We start from the raw sequence: 17123 nt of genomic DNA on the forward strand, positions 1-17123 counted from the left end.
TCTCGGTTGTTGCTGCAGTAGGTGTTTAGTTAATAATTTACCAAAATGTGACCAGTTATTGCTTTCATATGACCATGTTAAAGAACCGTCTTCAACACCTGTGTGTCTCACTGTCACTTTATGCACGCTTTGCACCTGAAACGCTCAAAATGGATGAACTTTGACATTTGATTTACCTTGTAAAATCTTTGTTTTACGGTTTTTAATGCTGGAAACTGTCTGTGTTCCTGGTAGCATGGTTGGAAAACGCGACAGGGATTTAACCGGCAGTTAAATGAACTAGGTCATTTAACCGCAGATGCGATTTGTTAACGCTATCCAGGAAAATGTCAGGAGACTCAGAATTAGGATTCACTGAACATTTATTTAAAGTTTTGGTGATTGGAGACCATAAAGTTGGGAAAACCAGCTTTGTTAAACGATATGTGAAAAATCTATTCTACGAGGAGCTGAAAACGACTATAGGTGTGGATTTTTCCATGAAGGTGATAGATTGGGACGGTCACACACGGGTCAGATTACAGTTTTGGGATATAGCAGGTAAGTCTTTATTTAAACCTGAAATTAGTATAATAGAACTATTAGGTTGTTATTTTAATAGGTCATAATAGATAATCAGTGCATAAAACTCTAATAATGTTGATGTATATGAGAAAAAGGGCATCAGGAGCAAAATAGGACAGAAATGTAAGTTTGACAAAAATAGTTTTTTTTTAGTGCCACTGGTCCTCATAAAGGGTAATTATCAACCATTTAGTGAAAGTTTTACTTTCAGATTTATATTTATTGATTATAAATCTCCAGGGAAGAAAAACATCATGCCGTAAGATCTGAAATAACATAACTGTAAACTGGTCAGTTTTTGTTTCTCTAAGGCTAATTTGCATCTCAAAGGCTAATTTGGTGCTTTCTGATTAAAGAGTTTTTTCTCGTTTATTTAGGTCAAGAGCGTGTAAGGGGACTGAACCGCGTGTACTTCAAGAGATCCAGTGGTGCACTTGTTGTGTATGATGTGACAAACGGGTCAACATTGGATGGAGCTCTGAACTGGAAACATGAACTCGATGGTCAAGTAATGCTGAAAAATGGCCGTCCGATCCCTGCTGTTCTATTGGCCAATAAATGTGATGAGACTAAAGTGTGCCGGAGGAATGCCTCTCTTCTGGAGAAACTCTGCCAGGAGAAGGGCTTCATTGGATGGTTTCAGACATCAGCAAAGGTGACTTGATTATTATTGTGCTATTTCCATATTTAGACCTATTTTGGATAAGAAACAGGGGTTTTTCAATCCTCACCCAACCAGTGCCCTGCCTCTATGTTTTTGTATTAATTATATATTTAATATAAACTTAATTAGTTTTTTGTTTGTTTGTTTTAACTTATGTAAACATTAAACATGTTTTAATGTTTCTGAAAGAAGTCTCTTCAGCTCACCAAGACTGCATTTATTTGATCAAAAATACAGTAAAAATAGTAATATTGTCAAATATTATTACAGTTTAAAAGAACTGGTTTCTATTTGAATGTATTTTAAAATGCAGTTTATTCCTGTGATGCAAAGCTGAATTTTCAGCATCATTACTCCAGTCTTCAGTGGCACATGATCCTTCAGAAATCATTCTAATATGCTGGTTTGCTGCTCAAGAAAAATGTCTGATTATTATCAATGTTGAAAACAGTTGTGCTTCTTCACCTTTTTGTGGAAACGGATACGTTTTTTTCCCAAGATTCTTTGATGAATACAAAATTGTAAAAAAAGTTTTAAATAGAAATCTCATGTTACATTATAAATGTCTTTACTGTCACTTTTGATCAATTTAATGATCAACTGCAGAATAAAAGTAATAATTTCTTTGAAAAAAAAAATCATAACAGTAATGTATCACAATTTCGACAAAAACATTAAGCAGCAAAAACAGTTTTCAACATTGATGGTAATAAGAAAAATGATTGAACACAATTATGATCATGTGCCACTGAAGACTGAATTCCTGGATATCAATATGTATATTATGTTTTTTATGAAAATATTGTTTATAGTTTTATAAGAAATTGTATGTTTTAGCTACTATCTATAATATTGCCTATAGTATTATAAGTGTATAGTAATGTCACGTCTACTATTCCACTTCTGTTTCATTACTTCAATGGAGTTTTGTGGTTTTGTTTGCATTTTAGGAGAATATCAATGTGGATGAAGCTGCTAAATTCCTCGTGAAGCACATTCTCCAAAACAATGAGGAATCAGTGAAAGAAGAAGAGCAGAACATGCAGATCAACCTGAAGCAGCAGTCAAAGAGCAACTCTACCTGCTGCTGATTCACAATCCCAGTCTGAGAAGATGAGATAACTGTGCAGAACTCCAGTTTATCGTTCTTTCTGTATAGCATATAATTTTGCAGTTTGTATTTTTTATATATTTTATTTTATTGTCAATGATTAATACTCATCTAAACATTTTGGGGGCCACGAACAAGTGCATGTTGAATGAGTTTCATGCTGAGTATCTAATAAATACCTCTGCGGCGATGTGTCTCGTTTCATCTGCTACATGCTCACAGGTTATTAAATACATCAGCATGGAAGGAGACTAACCGAGATCCGCCGTACACACTTCAGCCTACAACATTTCATGAGTGAACAGAAATACTGTCTGTCAAGATGCCAAATTCATTATATTTCTCTCTGCAGAAAGCAGCGTGCACAGAGACATGGCCTATATTTTCATATATAGCCGTCAAAAGTTATAGGTGAGAATGTGTTTGAAATAAAAAATAAATCTAATGAAGTTAGACTGGTGAAAAATAAATGTAGCTTCAGGATAATACTCCATATTCCATCAGGGCTTCTGTGTTACAAAATAAACTTCTCATGAAGCATAAATGAGTAATGCTGTGCCTCAGATCGCAAGCTAATATATCTCTCCTTACATTATTTGACAAAAAGTGGCAGAATTTCCATTTCTGTGCATGACTTCTGCAAACTTTAGTAACTGAGAAGCCCAAAACATTCACTAATCAAGCCCAATGCCCCGCTCTATTAAATCAAGTTTATAAAATGATCAATTATTTAAAATATAGAAGAGAAATATGCCTCATACAGCGATTATCCAGGTCAGGGGAGCAGTCAAACACAGCATGATGCACAGCTTCCATACACAATGGTTAATGTCACAGAAATAGGAAGCCGTTCCCAGCGTGACCCAATTTTGCCGCGCATTTTTGAGTGAATGTGAAGAACTCCGGCGTTCTGATGCTCCCCCCAGAGATCTGGACTATATTGAGCAAACAATACTGCTTCAAGCCTCCATAGCAGCCTCAACTCACTGTAGGCATCCGCTGCCAGCATATTCAGGATTCTGTGCATGGAAAAGCAGGTTTGAACAGGTTTCCAGAGTTTTTTGTAACTTGTCACACAGGTCTGAAGGTGTGCCGTTAACCGCGTTCCCCCAGAGGCACCAGAAATGTTCCTGTCTCGGCCGTAAGCGCTTCCCATCTGTTAACACTGCTAGACAGGTTGTACAGGTGTAGCGCTTTTACCTTTTCTGGCAGATTTCCATGCTAGTATTGTGAGAAAACAAGAAGGCACTGTTGAGTCATAATGTTGTTGCTGAAGATGAACTGTGATTCAATTAAAAATGTATTAAAACGAGAATTAAGTAATTTGCTCAATAATGAGAACAGGGTTATAAAACTATGAATAAATTATTCTGTGCAAATTTTGGTGAATGAATATGCTAATTTCAAAGTTCTAAAAATTCAAATAAATGAATTACTAATTAAAAAAAACTTAAAATTCAACATACACTTTGATTTTCTTTTCTTTTTATTTGTTAATTTATTTTAAAATGCTGTGCCAATGTTTCAGTCATTGTGAGACTGTATATTTATTGTACTATTGTATTATATTAAACACTATGAAATGTGACATTAAAACACATAACTCCCCCTCTGGCCATTCAAGATGTAGATGAGTTTGCTTCTTCATCAAAACAGATATGGAGAAATGTAGCATTACATCACTTGCTCATCAATGGATCCTCTACAGTGAATGGGTGCCGTCAGAATGAGAGTCAAAACAGCTGATAAAAACATCACAATAATCCACAAGTACAACACCACTCCAGTCCATCAATTAAGTGCTTGTGAAGTGAAAAACTGTTTTCACTTCTCCAGTGAAAAGTCATCTCCTCTGAATTAGAAAAGAAATATGCACCGTTTATGAGCAAAAACAGTCCAAAACAGATCTAAATAAATATGTTGGTGGATTTTAATGTGAGAGGACAACAGGAGATGGACTTTATCACTGGAGGAAACGTTATTATGGATTATGAACGCATATTTTGGCCTGAAACAACATTTAAAGTTAAATTGCCTTAATGATGAATTTGTTTCTTACCAATATGCAGTTTTTTACTTCTCAAGACATTAATTGACTGACTGGAGTGGTGTGGATTACTGTGATGTTTGGACTCTCATTCTGACGGCACCCATTCACTGCAGAGAATGTGTATGGCATTTTATAGTAACTCATTCTGGTTCATCGTGTGAACGCTGAGCCTGAAGGCAGGTTTTTGCTGACATGGTGTGTATAGGAGGGCAGATATTTTTACTCTCCCATCTGTTCCGCACCGTGCCGTAGTTTTACTTTGTAGCGTCCTTGGTGTGCGTCTAGGGATCTGTTCTACATACCACTTATTTGAGCCCCTCCGCTGCAGTTGTTTACAAATAATGTGGAGTGAATTCATCTGTCCTGATGAAGCCTGAGAACCTTTATTATTGATCTTAACACATGAAACTTTTAGCAACTCTTTGGTGCTTTGTATGAAATGTGACTGATTCATGCTGCTTGAAATGTTCAGCTCTAATGAATGCACATGCATTATAACTGTTTCTGGTTGCATTTGAAGTGGATATTTTGCTTAGAGGAAAACCATCAAAGACAAAGTCTGTGTCCTATATTTCAGACCTAGTTTCAGAGGCTGAGTGAAAGAGTGTTTGCGGGAAATCCTTCAACAATAAGCACAAAAATATTGTACATGTATAATACATTTCAAAAACTTCAGAGTTGCTCTTTCAAAGTTACTTCTGGTGGTCTCATAATTTGAAATAATTATTGCATTAATGTCAGCCAATGAATGTCTTATTTCCGGTACAAATATCTAAACAATCTAAGATTTTGAAGCTTGTTTTTTTGAAAAATGTATTACAATTAAATGAGTTTAAGCTTAAAACAAAAACAAAAAAACCTTGTTTAAAGGTATTAATAAACTTTATTATTTTTAATTGAGTTTATTATTTCCTTACCTCACTGACAGATATTTTTTCTTGTTTTAAAGGAATAGTTTAACCAAAAATTGACATTTGCTGAAAATTTACTCACCCCCAGGCCATCCAAGATGTAGATGAGTTGTCTCTTCATCAGAGCAGATTTAGGGAAATGTAGCATTCCATCACTTGCTCAACAATGGATCCTATGCAGTGAATGGGTGCCGTCAGAATGAGAGTCCAAACAGCTGATAAAAACATCACAATAATCCACATGTAATCCACACCACTCCAGTCCATCAATTAACATCTTGTGATTCAAAAAACTGTGTGTTTGTAAGAAACAAATCCACCAAGATGCATTTTTTTGTGTGTGAAGAACATTTCAACAATGTAAAGAAGCTGTTTCCACATTTTTGTGGAATGGAAAGATTCCATGGATGTCAAAGTTTCTTCCTGGAACCATAAACTCCAAAACCTTTATTTTAAGAGTGTATATGATATATTTGAAACATTTTAACAATTGTTTGCCAAAATATCCATGAATTACTAAATGAAGGCCAAACTGGTATCTGTGGGGTAAAGTGTGTCAGTGGCTCTGTTCATAATGACAATAGCTTTCCAGCAAATTAAATACTGTTACCACTGGTCTGTTGTTAGTGCTCCATTGAATACTGCAAAGAAATTTGGGGGCAAAATTGTTTTCTGAATGTTAAACCTTTTCCTGTCTGGTGCGAGGTCATTGTGAGTAATTTTCAGCAAAATAAGCGCTCATAAATTGTTCACACCTTCCCCTTTACGCAAGACACAACTTACCCTGAGCAAACTCTGTCATGGGACACAAGAGACTGTATTTGTGTGCGATGGGTAAAGCGGTGGCTTCATATGAGTGAGCAGATGGCTCTCATGGAGAAGCGGATGATCACTGTGCTGACGTACAGAGCCTGAGAATCACACAAGTAGGAGGGAAGCTGGACAGAAGAGAGTCCACAGGACACATGAGGAGCTGCAACGCAAACCAAACATGACCTTTCTGCAAATATGTTTTTGACCTTGACAAGTCTGTATATGTGGGGTCCACATTGCAAATCTGTGATTTTCATAAACAGAAAGAAGTTTTAGGATTAAACTAATTAAAACAAAGTTTTAACATGAAGAAATTTTTTCACTTTTTTGGTAACACTTTACAAGAAGGATCCATTTGTCAATATTAGTTAACTACATAGTTGCATGAACCTGAACTTTAAAAATATTGTATACTAATACATTGCATTTAATGATCTTACTTCATGTTAATGTCAACGTTTACTAATACATTCTTTAAAAATCAAAAGGTGATCTATAATTTGTCACTATCAGTGTTACAAGAAATGTGTCTACACTATATCCAAATACATTGTATACACAACTGTATATTATTATTATTATTATTATTATTATTATTATTATTAGTATGCATCACAACTGTTTGTTAATATTATTGTTACATTTGTTTCTATTATCTCCCTATCATACAGGCTATTGAAAGGCTGTGGAAAATATCTACACTACATTCCATGTTTATTCATATATCTGTCTTTGGTTTCGGTACCTTTTTTTTCTTTTCTTTTTTTGTTGCTGTTTGTTCACTTTTCTGTACTCTGTCTTGTCTACTGTAATTTTTTCAATCAAAAAAAATATATATATAAAAAGTTGAATCTGATATTATTTAATGGATGCTAGCTAACATTAACTAACAATGAACAGTGCTTTTAAGATGGCCATTTGTGCTGTAGTAAATTAATAGTTTATCTGAATTGTTTTTCCTTAAAATGCTTTTTTTTTTGCCACAAGAGAAATTGGTAAAATCAAATAAATATTTTACAAGATTTATACCAGACTTTATATTTATACTAGCCTATTTATTGTAGACTTTTTAGACTCTAAACTAATCGCAAAAATACATTACTTAAAAAACAAACAAATATTATTAAATATAAGTAATATTATTTCATTAATTATTTTTGATAATAATAGTAATAATAATATTTAAATATACTATAGTTTTGTATATTTCTATACAAGATTTATATTGTATTTATAAATATTTACCTATATTGATTAAATGTAATCATATATTATTATTATTCAGTGTATACTAAATTAAAACTAAGCAAAGCCATTACGATGGATGATTGCCTTAATCTTCATCATAATCATAATTTAATGGATCTGAGCTATTATGAACTAACAATCAGTTGTATTTTTATAAACTAATGTTAACAAATATTAATAAATACTGTAACAAATGTATTGCTCGTTGCTGGTTAATGCATTAACTAACATTAACAAATGGGACCTTATTGTAAAGTGTTACTGCTGCTCTCAGATAGTATTGCTGATGATGCTATAATTAAGGCATTATCTCTTATAATATATAGAGATCGTGTTATTTCATTTAATATTCAACATATGAATCACCTCATTCATGTCAATGCTGATTTGGGATGTAAGAATGATTATGGCTCCATCTAGTGGGTGTAACACAGACTGTCCTCTAATTCAGTTCTGCTTTCAAGGAGGCCAGTATTTAAATTAATAGTTTACCTGACTGATTTGTTGCTTAAAATTAACCAAGTTTGTTGTTTACCCATAATGAAACAGAAATGGTACAATTTCAAATGTTTAAAAGTATAGTTGAAGTTTAAAGTTTATTTTAAAGCCATTGTGAGGATAATGCAACCAATATACAAATTACAGTATTTGGATCCACTATCCAAAAACACATCATATACTGCAGTTATTATGTATGCACAGTATTATTTAGGATTTTGTAATATTTTCTGCATAGACAGTAGTGTAGGATTGAAAATTACATCATTAATCTCCTGAGACACTGAGAGGAGACCCTGGAGACTGTGTGTGTTACTAAGCATCCGGAAACAGCAGCCGTGTCTGCCACAGGCTTCATTGAGAATATTTTGTACCCAGACCCAGACGACCTGAACAACCAGTACTGTAACAGAGAGAAAGCTGTTGAGTTAATTAGTTATACTGTTAACGGCACTCTTTTCTAAAACACTTGAGTATAAATGTAGATGTACAGTTAAAGACAAAATTATTAGCCCCCTATAAAATATTTCATTATTATTTTTTTTTTTTCTCCAACACAGCATTTCTAAACATAATAGTTTATTTAGGAAGCTAGGAATGTTAGTAATACAAATAGAAACAAAATTATAACCAAGAATAAAAAAGTCTACAGCTCAAAATTATTAGCCCTCTGATGTTAATAGTCAATGGTGTATCCCTTTTGCTTGATAACAGCCTTTAGTCTTTTGTTGTAGTTCTCAACAAGTTTCAGGCATGTCTCCTGAGGAGTCGCAGTCCATTCCTCCTTAGCTAATCTCTCAAGCTCCTCCAGATTTGTTGGTCTCCTGGCACGGACTCTGGTCTTCAGTGAGCCCCACAGATTTTCTGTTGGATTCAAGTCTGGGCTTTGTGCAGGCCAGTCAAGGACGTTCACTTTGCTCATTTGGAGGTAGTTCTACACCAGAAATGAGGTATGCTTTGAGTCGCTATCATGCTGGAAGACAAAACGTCGACCCAAACCATCTTTTGTTGCAGATTGCCTGAGGTTGTCTTTTAAAATCTTCTCGTAGTCTTCCGTTTTCATGATTCCTTCAACCCTGACGAGATTCCCAGTTCCAAACGCACTGAAACATCCCCACAGCGTTATACTCCCACTGCCATGTTTCACTCTGGAGACGGTGTTCTTTGGGTTGAGCGCCTGTCCCTTCTTACTCCAAACATAGGCAACATCTATATGGCCAAAGAGCTCTACTTTTGTCTCATCTGACCAAAGGACATGTTTCTAGTATACAGGTGCATCTCAATAAATTAGAATGTCGTGGAAAAGTTCATTTATTTCAGTAATTTAACTCAAATTGTGAAACTCGTGTATTAAATAAATTAAATGCACACAGACTGAAGTAGTTTAAGTCTTTTTTATTGAGATGCACCTGTACATAGTTTTTCTCCAGGTTGTCCTTCAAACTTCAGTCTTGGAGGTGTCTCTTCTTCAGAAGAGGTGTTTTTCTTGGTTGGCAACCTCGCAGTCCATTCCTGTCCGGGCCTCTAGTGTCCGTCTTCGTTGAGATATCAATCCCAGACTTGGCTAAATCATTCACTAGTGTCTTGGTAGTTGTTCTTGGGTCTTTAGAAACCTCTCTCACTATTTGTTTTTATAAAGTTTTTGAAATCTTTCACTTCGTGCCTCTGTTCTCCACTGTGTGGGTCTCTTCAAACTTCTTGATAATACTTCTCACGGCTGTTCTTGACACTTGAAAACGTTTTGATAAATGTGTATATGCTTCTCCTTTGTGAGCATTGACAATTCTTTTTCTCAAGTCTAAATAAATTTTTTTTGTCTTTGCCATGATGACAGTGCATATTATTTTACTAGGTGTTTTGAAAGATACTAATCCTCAGTTTACAGTGCAATTTAAAGGCTTGGAGGATTAATAGGTTAATTAGGCAAGTTAGGTTAGTTAGACAAGTCATTGGACAACAGTGGTTTGTTCCATAGCCAATCAAACAGATCATTTCTTAAGAGGGCTAATAATATTGACCTTAGCCATTTAAAAAAAAAAAATTATTTTATTCCAGGAAAATTGAAATAAATAAGGCTTTCTCCAGATCATTTTGTGTTCAAATGTATATAAATGTAACTAATGAAATAAAATAATTAATATTTTAGCAACTATAAGTTTACTGGGATATTATAGTCCAGTTGCGCTAAAATATGTTTTCTCTAGTTGTAGTTTTTATCAAAATTGTCTTTAATTTTTATGAATTGTGTCTTCCAATATATAAAACACAATAAAACCACATTAACATTAACAAAGGCATGAGTCAGTTACTGTATATAACATACTGTAGGTGGATTTTAAATGATATGGTGAACAGGTCAAGAGTGTTTTTCATAAATTTCAGATTAAGGAAGGCTTTCACATTTTATATGCTAATTTTATAAATTGTCCAAAACAATGGTGGAATATTTCCTGTTTGTGTCATTTATGTTTTTGATGTTTATGATATGTTCTTTGCTTCTTTTGTTTAATTCTATTTTAATATAATAGGCTATAACAGCAGATTCCCCTTGTGACAGCTATACTGCAAATAGTGCTGACTTCAGATTATGTTGTCAGAAAGGTTCAAATAACTCATCTTTTATTACTGGACAATAAGAGAGGAAAACTATTACTTTCTAGCTTTGGTCTCCCCTCTAAATTAAAGTCAAAAATATATCAATGTATATTTTATACAAACAAATAAATAAAATAATAATGGCATTATATAGAATTATTTTATTACAAAATGTTTATTATTGTTATTATTAATAATTATGTATGTAATAAGTTAATATTATAATTTTATTATAAAATAGTGTTAAATTATTTTATTACATTATTAAATATTATATTATTCACAGTATGATTATATTATTACATTAAATAGAATGTATTAAATATTGTTAGGTAATAATAATAATAATAAAATGTTAAGAATTAAATAATGTTTAAAAAAAAAAAATATATATATTAATAAATACATTATTGTTAAATATTATTGGATTATTTATTTTATATTGATTCCATATAACCGTATTATTATTGAGTGTACTAAAATAAATCCGATTAAAGCCATCAGGGTGGGTGCTGCCCTCATCTTCATCACAATCATCTAATGTTGGAACTGTTGACTTTCCTGAAGGTTATTATAGACAGCTGCCACAGGCCAAGCGCGCTGATCCTGAGTCAGTGCGCCGCAGCGGCGTCTCTCCCGCACATCCGGGTGTCGCCTCCTCAACGCAGACGCGTCGCGGTGATTGCAGCGCTCTGCGTTTCCGCGTTAGCAGCGGGGGAACCAGCCGAGGGTAGGGAACGGAGCACAGCGAGATTGGTCAAATCTAACTGGATTACGCTGCCCGTGTCGCGATTAAAATGAAAAAGAAGTGACATTCGAGTCAGCGGCCGTGTTTAGGGAATGAGTGTGGGATTATGACACGAGACGGGATGACAACACTGCCTGACATGTGAGACATCAGGACAAATACAACAACAGTGCGCTTGTGTGGCTGTCTCCGCCACCGTCTGTTTATGCTCGCTCTGCTGATGCACATTTTGCATTCGTTTCGCATTTGCTGGGAGGCAATATGAAGAAGTTTAATATCAGGAAGGTGTTGGACGGCTTGACTGCGGCGTCCTCTTCCTCCGCCGCCTCCGCCGCGTCCCCTCAGTCGGGAAACAGGGAGAATGACATGATTCAGGAGACCCTGCAGTCAGAGCATTTCCAGCTCTGCAAGGTGGGATTAGTTACTGTGATCTCATATGGGGGGTGAGTGAGTGAGTGTGGAGGTGAGTGAGTGGCGCCAACTCGCCTCAATATTCTAATCACAAAAGCAGCTCGCCAACGGTCGATGGTTTTCAATTCGGTTAAAACAAAACACCTCAGAATCGGGTTTAACCATCACCGGCTGGAATAACCACCCAGAGCACGGTTCACGAGATTAATCGCTCGTGTGACGCCCGAGTTGACCGTTGACGAATTGGTGGCTGTTATTTTAAGACCGAATTCATTTAAAGGGTTAGTTCACCCCAAAATGAAAATTCTGTCATTAATTAACGTTACTCACCCTAATGTTGTTCCAAACCCGTAAGACCGTCGTCCATCTTCTGAACACAAATTAAGATATTTTTGATGAAATCGGAGAGCTCTCTGACCCTGCATAGACAGCAACGCAACTGAAATGTTCCCAGACCCAGAAACCTTTGTTTGGAGAGTACCACGACGCATGCGTGCGCTTTCCCCAGAACAAACAACGCTGATTACCTTCAGTGTTGCCAACTTCTTTCAAAAAAAGTAGCTAAAGCCAGTTTGAAAAGTCGCTAAATGTCGCCAGATGACGTCATACACTAATTAGCATATGCATGAAGTCAGCGCATCTGTTGCCTTTTACATTTGTTTGTCTCTCTCTGTGCTCACATACTGTATTTTAATGCAGCCAAATTCTCAATAAAACTGTTTTCATTTATATATATTACTGTTTCTGTTGTCAGACAACAGAATAAATATGAAATGGTGACTGAAATGCGGCCCTTTAAGACTACATAACCAGCTCTCCCTTCCAAGACGTTAATCTGCACAAAAATCCTGCTTTATATTTGAGCCATCGTCTGATGAAATGAAACGCAGATATTATTTTTTGTCAATATCGCACACCCCTACTTGGTACCCTCAAAAATGGCGGAGGATGTTAACTCGGGGAGTAGAATTGTTGAATAAATTGTTATTTTTATTTTCTTTGCTCACAAAAAGTATTCTTGTAGCTTTGCAAAATTGAAGTTGAGCCACTGATGTCACATGGATTTTTTTACCGATGTCCTTATTACAACGTTTCTGGGTCTGGGAACATTTCAGTTGTGTTGCTGTCTATGCAGGGTCTTAGAGTGCTCAGATTTCATCAAAAATATCTTAATTTGTGTTCAGAAGATGAACGAAAGTCTTATGGGTTTGGAACGACATGATGGTGAGTAATTAATGACAGAATTTTCATTTTGGGGTGAAGTAACCCTTTAACGTGCAAATTACTTTTTGGAACGAGCGGAACTGATTCAAGTTAGGATGAGGTAGAATGACAGACTCATTTATGTCATATTTCAAGGCGTGCCAGTCTCGTCTGTCAAGAAATAACTGTGCTTAATGTTTTGTCTAGTAGTTTAATTCAGATTGTAGAACAGATTGGCTCCTTTGCTAGTGTGAACGGATAGTTTGTGTTCCAATTCGCTGACTGTGGAAAATCGTAGTAGCTAAATGGTTCAGGTTAGTTTAAGGCCCTGCTTACACTAGTGCGTTTTCGTTTTTAAACAGCGTCTTAAAATGAAAACGATCCTTCTCTACACTGGCATTTTCACTGCGTTTCAGAAACGATCTCTGTCCACACTACACAACCGAAATTCTGTCATTGTTTACTCATCCTGTTTAAACATGTAGGCCTATAGGTTTCTTTCTTCTGTTGAACACATCATTTTCATTTTTGGGTGAATTATCCCTTTAATCTCACTTGTTATTATCTATAATACATTTTTATATGTTTTTGTTTCTTAATTGTCACGGGTTCTATATGCTGTTATAATTAATAATTATTATGCTGTTTGTGGGTCAAACTGACCTTAACCGATTCAGCAAGAATCAAGCTATGAAAATAGTAAATAATAACCATTCAAAACAATATTATAACAAAACTGACTTAAAATATTTCACAAAAATACAATAAGAGAACATCTGATAACTATGTAACATTTTTTACATGGTTTAATGAACAAATATTACATATGTCAACATTTACTCATAATAAATATTTAGTCATTTAATTTTCACAAACTGAATCTACATACAGTATTAACAACTTTTTAAAGTTTCAAATGTTATGTTTGAGCTTTTGGAATGGATCTTTATCCCTATAATAAAGCATGTTATTTTGCATTTTAGATATGTGCTTTCTGCATATTTAATTGTAATCACAACATGAATGCTCTGGTAACCAGCAGGCTGTATTGGTTGGGCTTTTGTTAGACATTATAAAATAGTCCTTGTAATACCAGAGCATGTATATGTGGTAATCATTCAGTACCATGGTAAATATTAGAGTATTACCATTTGATATCATCACTGTACCATGGTATCACTACATTAATTCACATGTTAGTCAGCTGTCAACTTCAGCTTCTCAGCGTCTTGTTGTCTGAACCTCATCTGTAATATCCATTTTAATTTCCAACTAATTAAATCCTAATTGAAACCCCTGGCCCCTACCTCGTTACTAAAACCACTAATAAGAAGACAGGCCTTGCTAAATTTGAATGATTTGTGTTTTACTGAATTGTTATATAACTATAAAATAAAAATTGTTGTTGTTAATAACTGAGGGTCAGTTTTTAACAACAACACCAATTTTAATGTATAGTAAATTATAGTTTATTCAGTAAAACACAAATCATTCAAATATTTCCATGGAATAACATGTCTGTAAAGCTCCCAAAAAACATGTTAAACATGCGTTATATTCCTAGTCCTCTGAGGCAATATGGAATTATTGATATACTATTATGGTTTTTGTTAATATTTTGAAAAGAATTTTATTTCTGTATATTTATATTTTCACTTTTCATTTTAATTTTAGTATGTTTTAGTAATTTAGTCTTGTATGTTTTAGTAATTTTATTACTTTTTTTTTTACTAGTTTTAATAGTTTTTTGGTCATTTTTATTATTTTTTTTTAAGTGTCTACTACATAGATTGTATTATTTTTTTGTATTATTTTTTTTATTTGTATGTCAGCTTAAGCTAAATGAAAATGAGCTTTGGCAACTAGCTGAAATAAAATAAATTTACTTTTTATATTATATTTTATTTTATTTTAGCTAGTTGTTATTTTATTTCAAGTGAAGATTTTTTTTTGTTTTGTTTTATTTTTTAAGTTTTAGTTAAAGATAATAACCCTGCTTTGTATGAGGAACAGATTGAAATATAGGTTATTTCCTAAAAAAAAGTTCTGACATTTTTTTTTTAAAGAAATAAAATAAAAGAAAATTTGTCTGAAAAACACCATATTTTCAAATGTGTGCATTGTGTTTAGTAACAGATATTATTATCAGCAAATCATTACTTACATTTCTGTTATTTTCTCATACGAAGTGACCTTTTGGCTTCAGAAGACTTATAGAATATAGTGCACTTGATGGTCAACACAGGTTTTGATCCAAATGCCAGTAAGAATTTTCATTTTTGTGTGAACTGTTCCTAAGAACACCATTGTCATGTTTGTAGTTTAATGCAAATCATCTTCTGCTTCACAGACAGTGCGACATGGCTTTCCCTATCAACCCTCCTCCATGGCTTTTGACCCTGTGCAGAAAATTCTGGCTATTGGCACACAAAGTGGAGCCCTGAGACTGTATCCTTTATTTGAAGAGCTGGCAACATACCCAGCCTAACTTAACTGGGGGAAAATAAGTGTCAAATGCCGTCGTGTTGTTTGTGTATATTTAAACAAAGGCAGTCCTCCCACCCTTCTGTGCTGGAAGTCTTGTTGCACAAATTAATTGACTTGTTCAAAGCGGCTCTTTTTTACTAAACACCACAGAAACATATGATTATGTAAGTTACATAATACAAGTTACAATACACAATAACAACATCCTCTGGCAAATCAGCTTCTAAAAGCCTTGTTGTTCCCCCAGGAGATATGAATATTTACCCTAGAGAAGCATCATAGGAGCTACTGACTCAAGTAACATGAAAAACTAAAGGAAAGACACCCGGGCTTGTGGAAAAATTAGTGTTAGTAAATCAACATGCCTAGTATTGATATGTGTTACTCAGTAACGATGTTAATGCCGATATCTAAGGCAGGGTGGCTGATATAATGCTGTGATATCTAATATAATATATATATTAACTGTGGTAAAACTATGTGGCTCGTTGCTTTTAAAAAATGGCGAAAACTAGGGTTGCGCCGATAGACGATGCCATCGTCCATTGCCGATGGCTGATAGACTTCACGATGTTGAGCCGGCATCGCGATCCCCATCCTCCCTCCCCCGCAATCTGCCGCGTCCCAATACCGTGTTCGGAAAGAAAATGACGTGTAATACGGAACCCCTAAAGGAAATAAATACGCGATGGGAGGAAAATATATATTTCAGAGTTTTCTCTCACAGTTATATCATTGGTCAATTAAACTGTATATAAATTGCGGGCATCAGGGAGCCGCTATTATGCCTGGCATTGAAACTGCTTTTGAATGCGCGAGCACTTTTTAGTTTCACTTTCACTTTCGAGATTCGCGATCGCACGTACTCTGTTTATACTATGGAGCGGCAGTACTTACCACACATTTGACAAGATTATATGTTTGTCAGTGGTGCTCAGGATCTGCAAATCATTCACCATCGTCCTCAGTCATCTCTCCTTACTCTGTTTATGTGGTAAGTGAAATTTTATGTACTGTAATGTAACAGTCAACTGTTAGCAATCGTTATTTGTTTTCCGTTTGTTTTTCCGTGCCTTTCTAAATACGGATTCATGCTTCGGGCACACCACATAAACCGTAAAATGTAAAAATCTCATATATATTAGCCTGGGCGCATATCTAAAGTACCTCCATTGCTTGGCTAAAATGCAAAACATATAAACATTGAGCATTTCAAAACTGATGCTTTAATGCACTATATGCTCAGTCATCAGTGAGAAGGTCAGTTGATTCCAGGCGGTAAAAATCAAAGCAGCCCGTTTCTCACAGAGTCATGTATACAAGCAGCCTCATTTCAGAGGCACATTTCCTAGAAGCAGGGTCTTTATTCCTAGAGTAGCTGCGCTCATTAGTGATATCTCCAGTGTGGCATGAGCAGCTCCACTGCCATATGTTGCAAAGCTCGTCTCATCATTGGTGCTGCCGACTATCTGCCAGAAAGCAACCTCGCACGTGCTGGAAACATCGCCGGTCCTGCTGGGCATGTTTGTTAGAGCCACACACACAGCAAAGCTGCTTCAGCTTATTTCTGAGTGTTTTCATGTTCAGATATACACCACGCCAGTTTCTGTTGAAAGAAACATGGCTACAGAGTAGGGCTGGGTGGTATACAGTGGGTACGGAAAGTATTCAGACCCCCTTCAATTTTTCACTCTTTGTTATATTGCAGCCATTTGCTCCAGGTGTGAAAAACTTGTTGCATCTTTCCCAAAAAGACTCATGGCTGTATTAGATCAAAAGGGTGCTTCTACTAAATACTGAGCAAAGGGTCTGAATACTTA

General features: G+C 35.2%; 1 protein-coding gene and 1 pseudogene across 1 annotated transcript; both read left to right on the forward strand.

The window, feature by feature from the left end:
* The first annotated feature begins 326 nt into the window (after positions 1 to 326).
* Positions 327 to 2319, forward strand: LOC107653985 (ras-related protein Rab-32-like). Its single transcript, XM_016440846.1, has 3 exons — positions 327 to 540; positions 942 to 1219; positions 2179 to 2319. Exons 1-3 carry the CDS (start codon positions 327 to 329, stop codon positions 2317 to 2319), a joined length of 633 nt encoding a protein of 210 aa, XP_016296332.1.
* Positions 2320 to 11097: 8778 nt separating this feature from the next.
* Positions 11098 to 17123, forward strand: part of LOC107653626 (syntaxin-binding protein 5-like) — a 40316-nt pseudogene continuing 34290 nt past the window's right edge.

Source organism: Sinocyclocheilus anshuiensis, unplaced genomic scaffold (genome assembly GCF_001515605.1).
Source record: "Sinocyclocheilus anshuiensis isolate Anshui unplaced genomic scaffold, SAMN03320099.WGS_v1.1 scaffold1561, whole genome shotgun sequence".
Taxonomy (NCBI): domain Eukaryota; kingdom Metazoa; phylum Chordata; class Actinopteri; order Cypriniformes; family Cyprinidae; genus Sinocyclocheilus; species Sinocyclocheilus anshuiensis.

Bases quoted from the DNA above. Each gene is read 5' to 3' on its own strand.
- LOC107653985 (XM_016440846.1), top strand. From the start codon at position 327: ATGTCAGGAGACTCAGAATTAGGATTCACTGAACATTTATTTAAAGTT. The intron at 541-941 runs GTAAGTCTTTAT...TCGTTTATTTAG, and splicing joins ACAGTTTTGGGATATAGCAG to GTCAAGAGCGTGTAAGGGGA. The intron at 1,220-2,178 runs GTGACTTGATTA...TTTGCATTTTAG, and splicing joins GGTTTCAGACATCAGCAAAG to GAGAATATCAATGTGGATGA.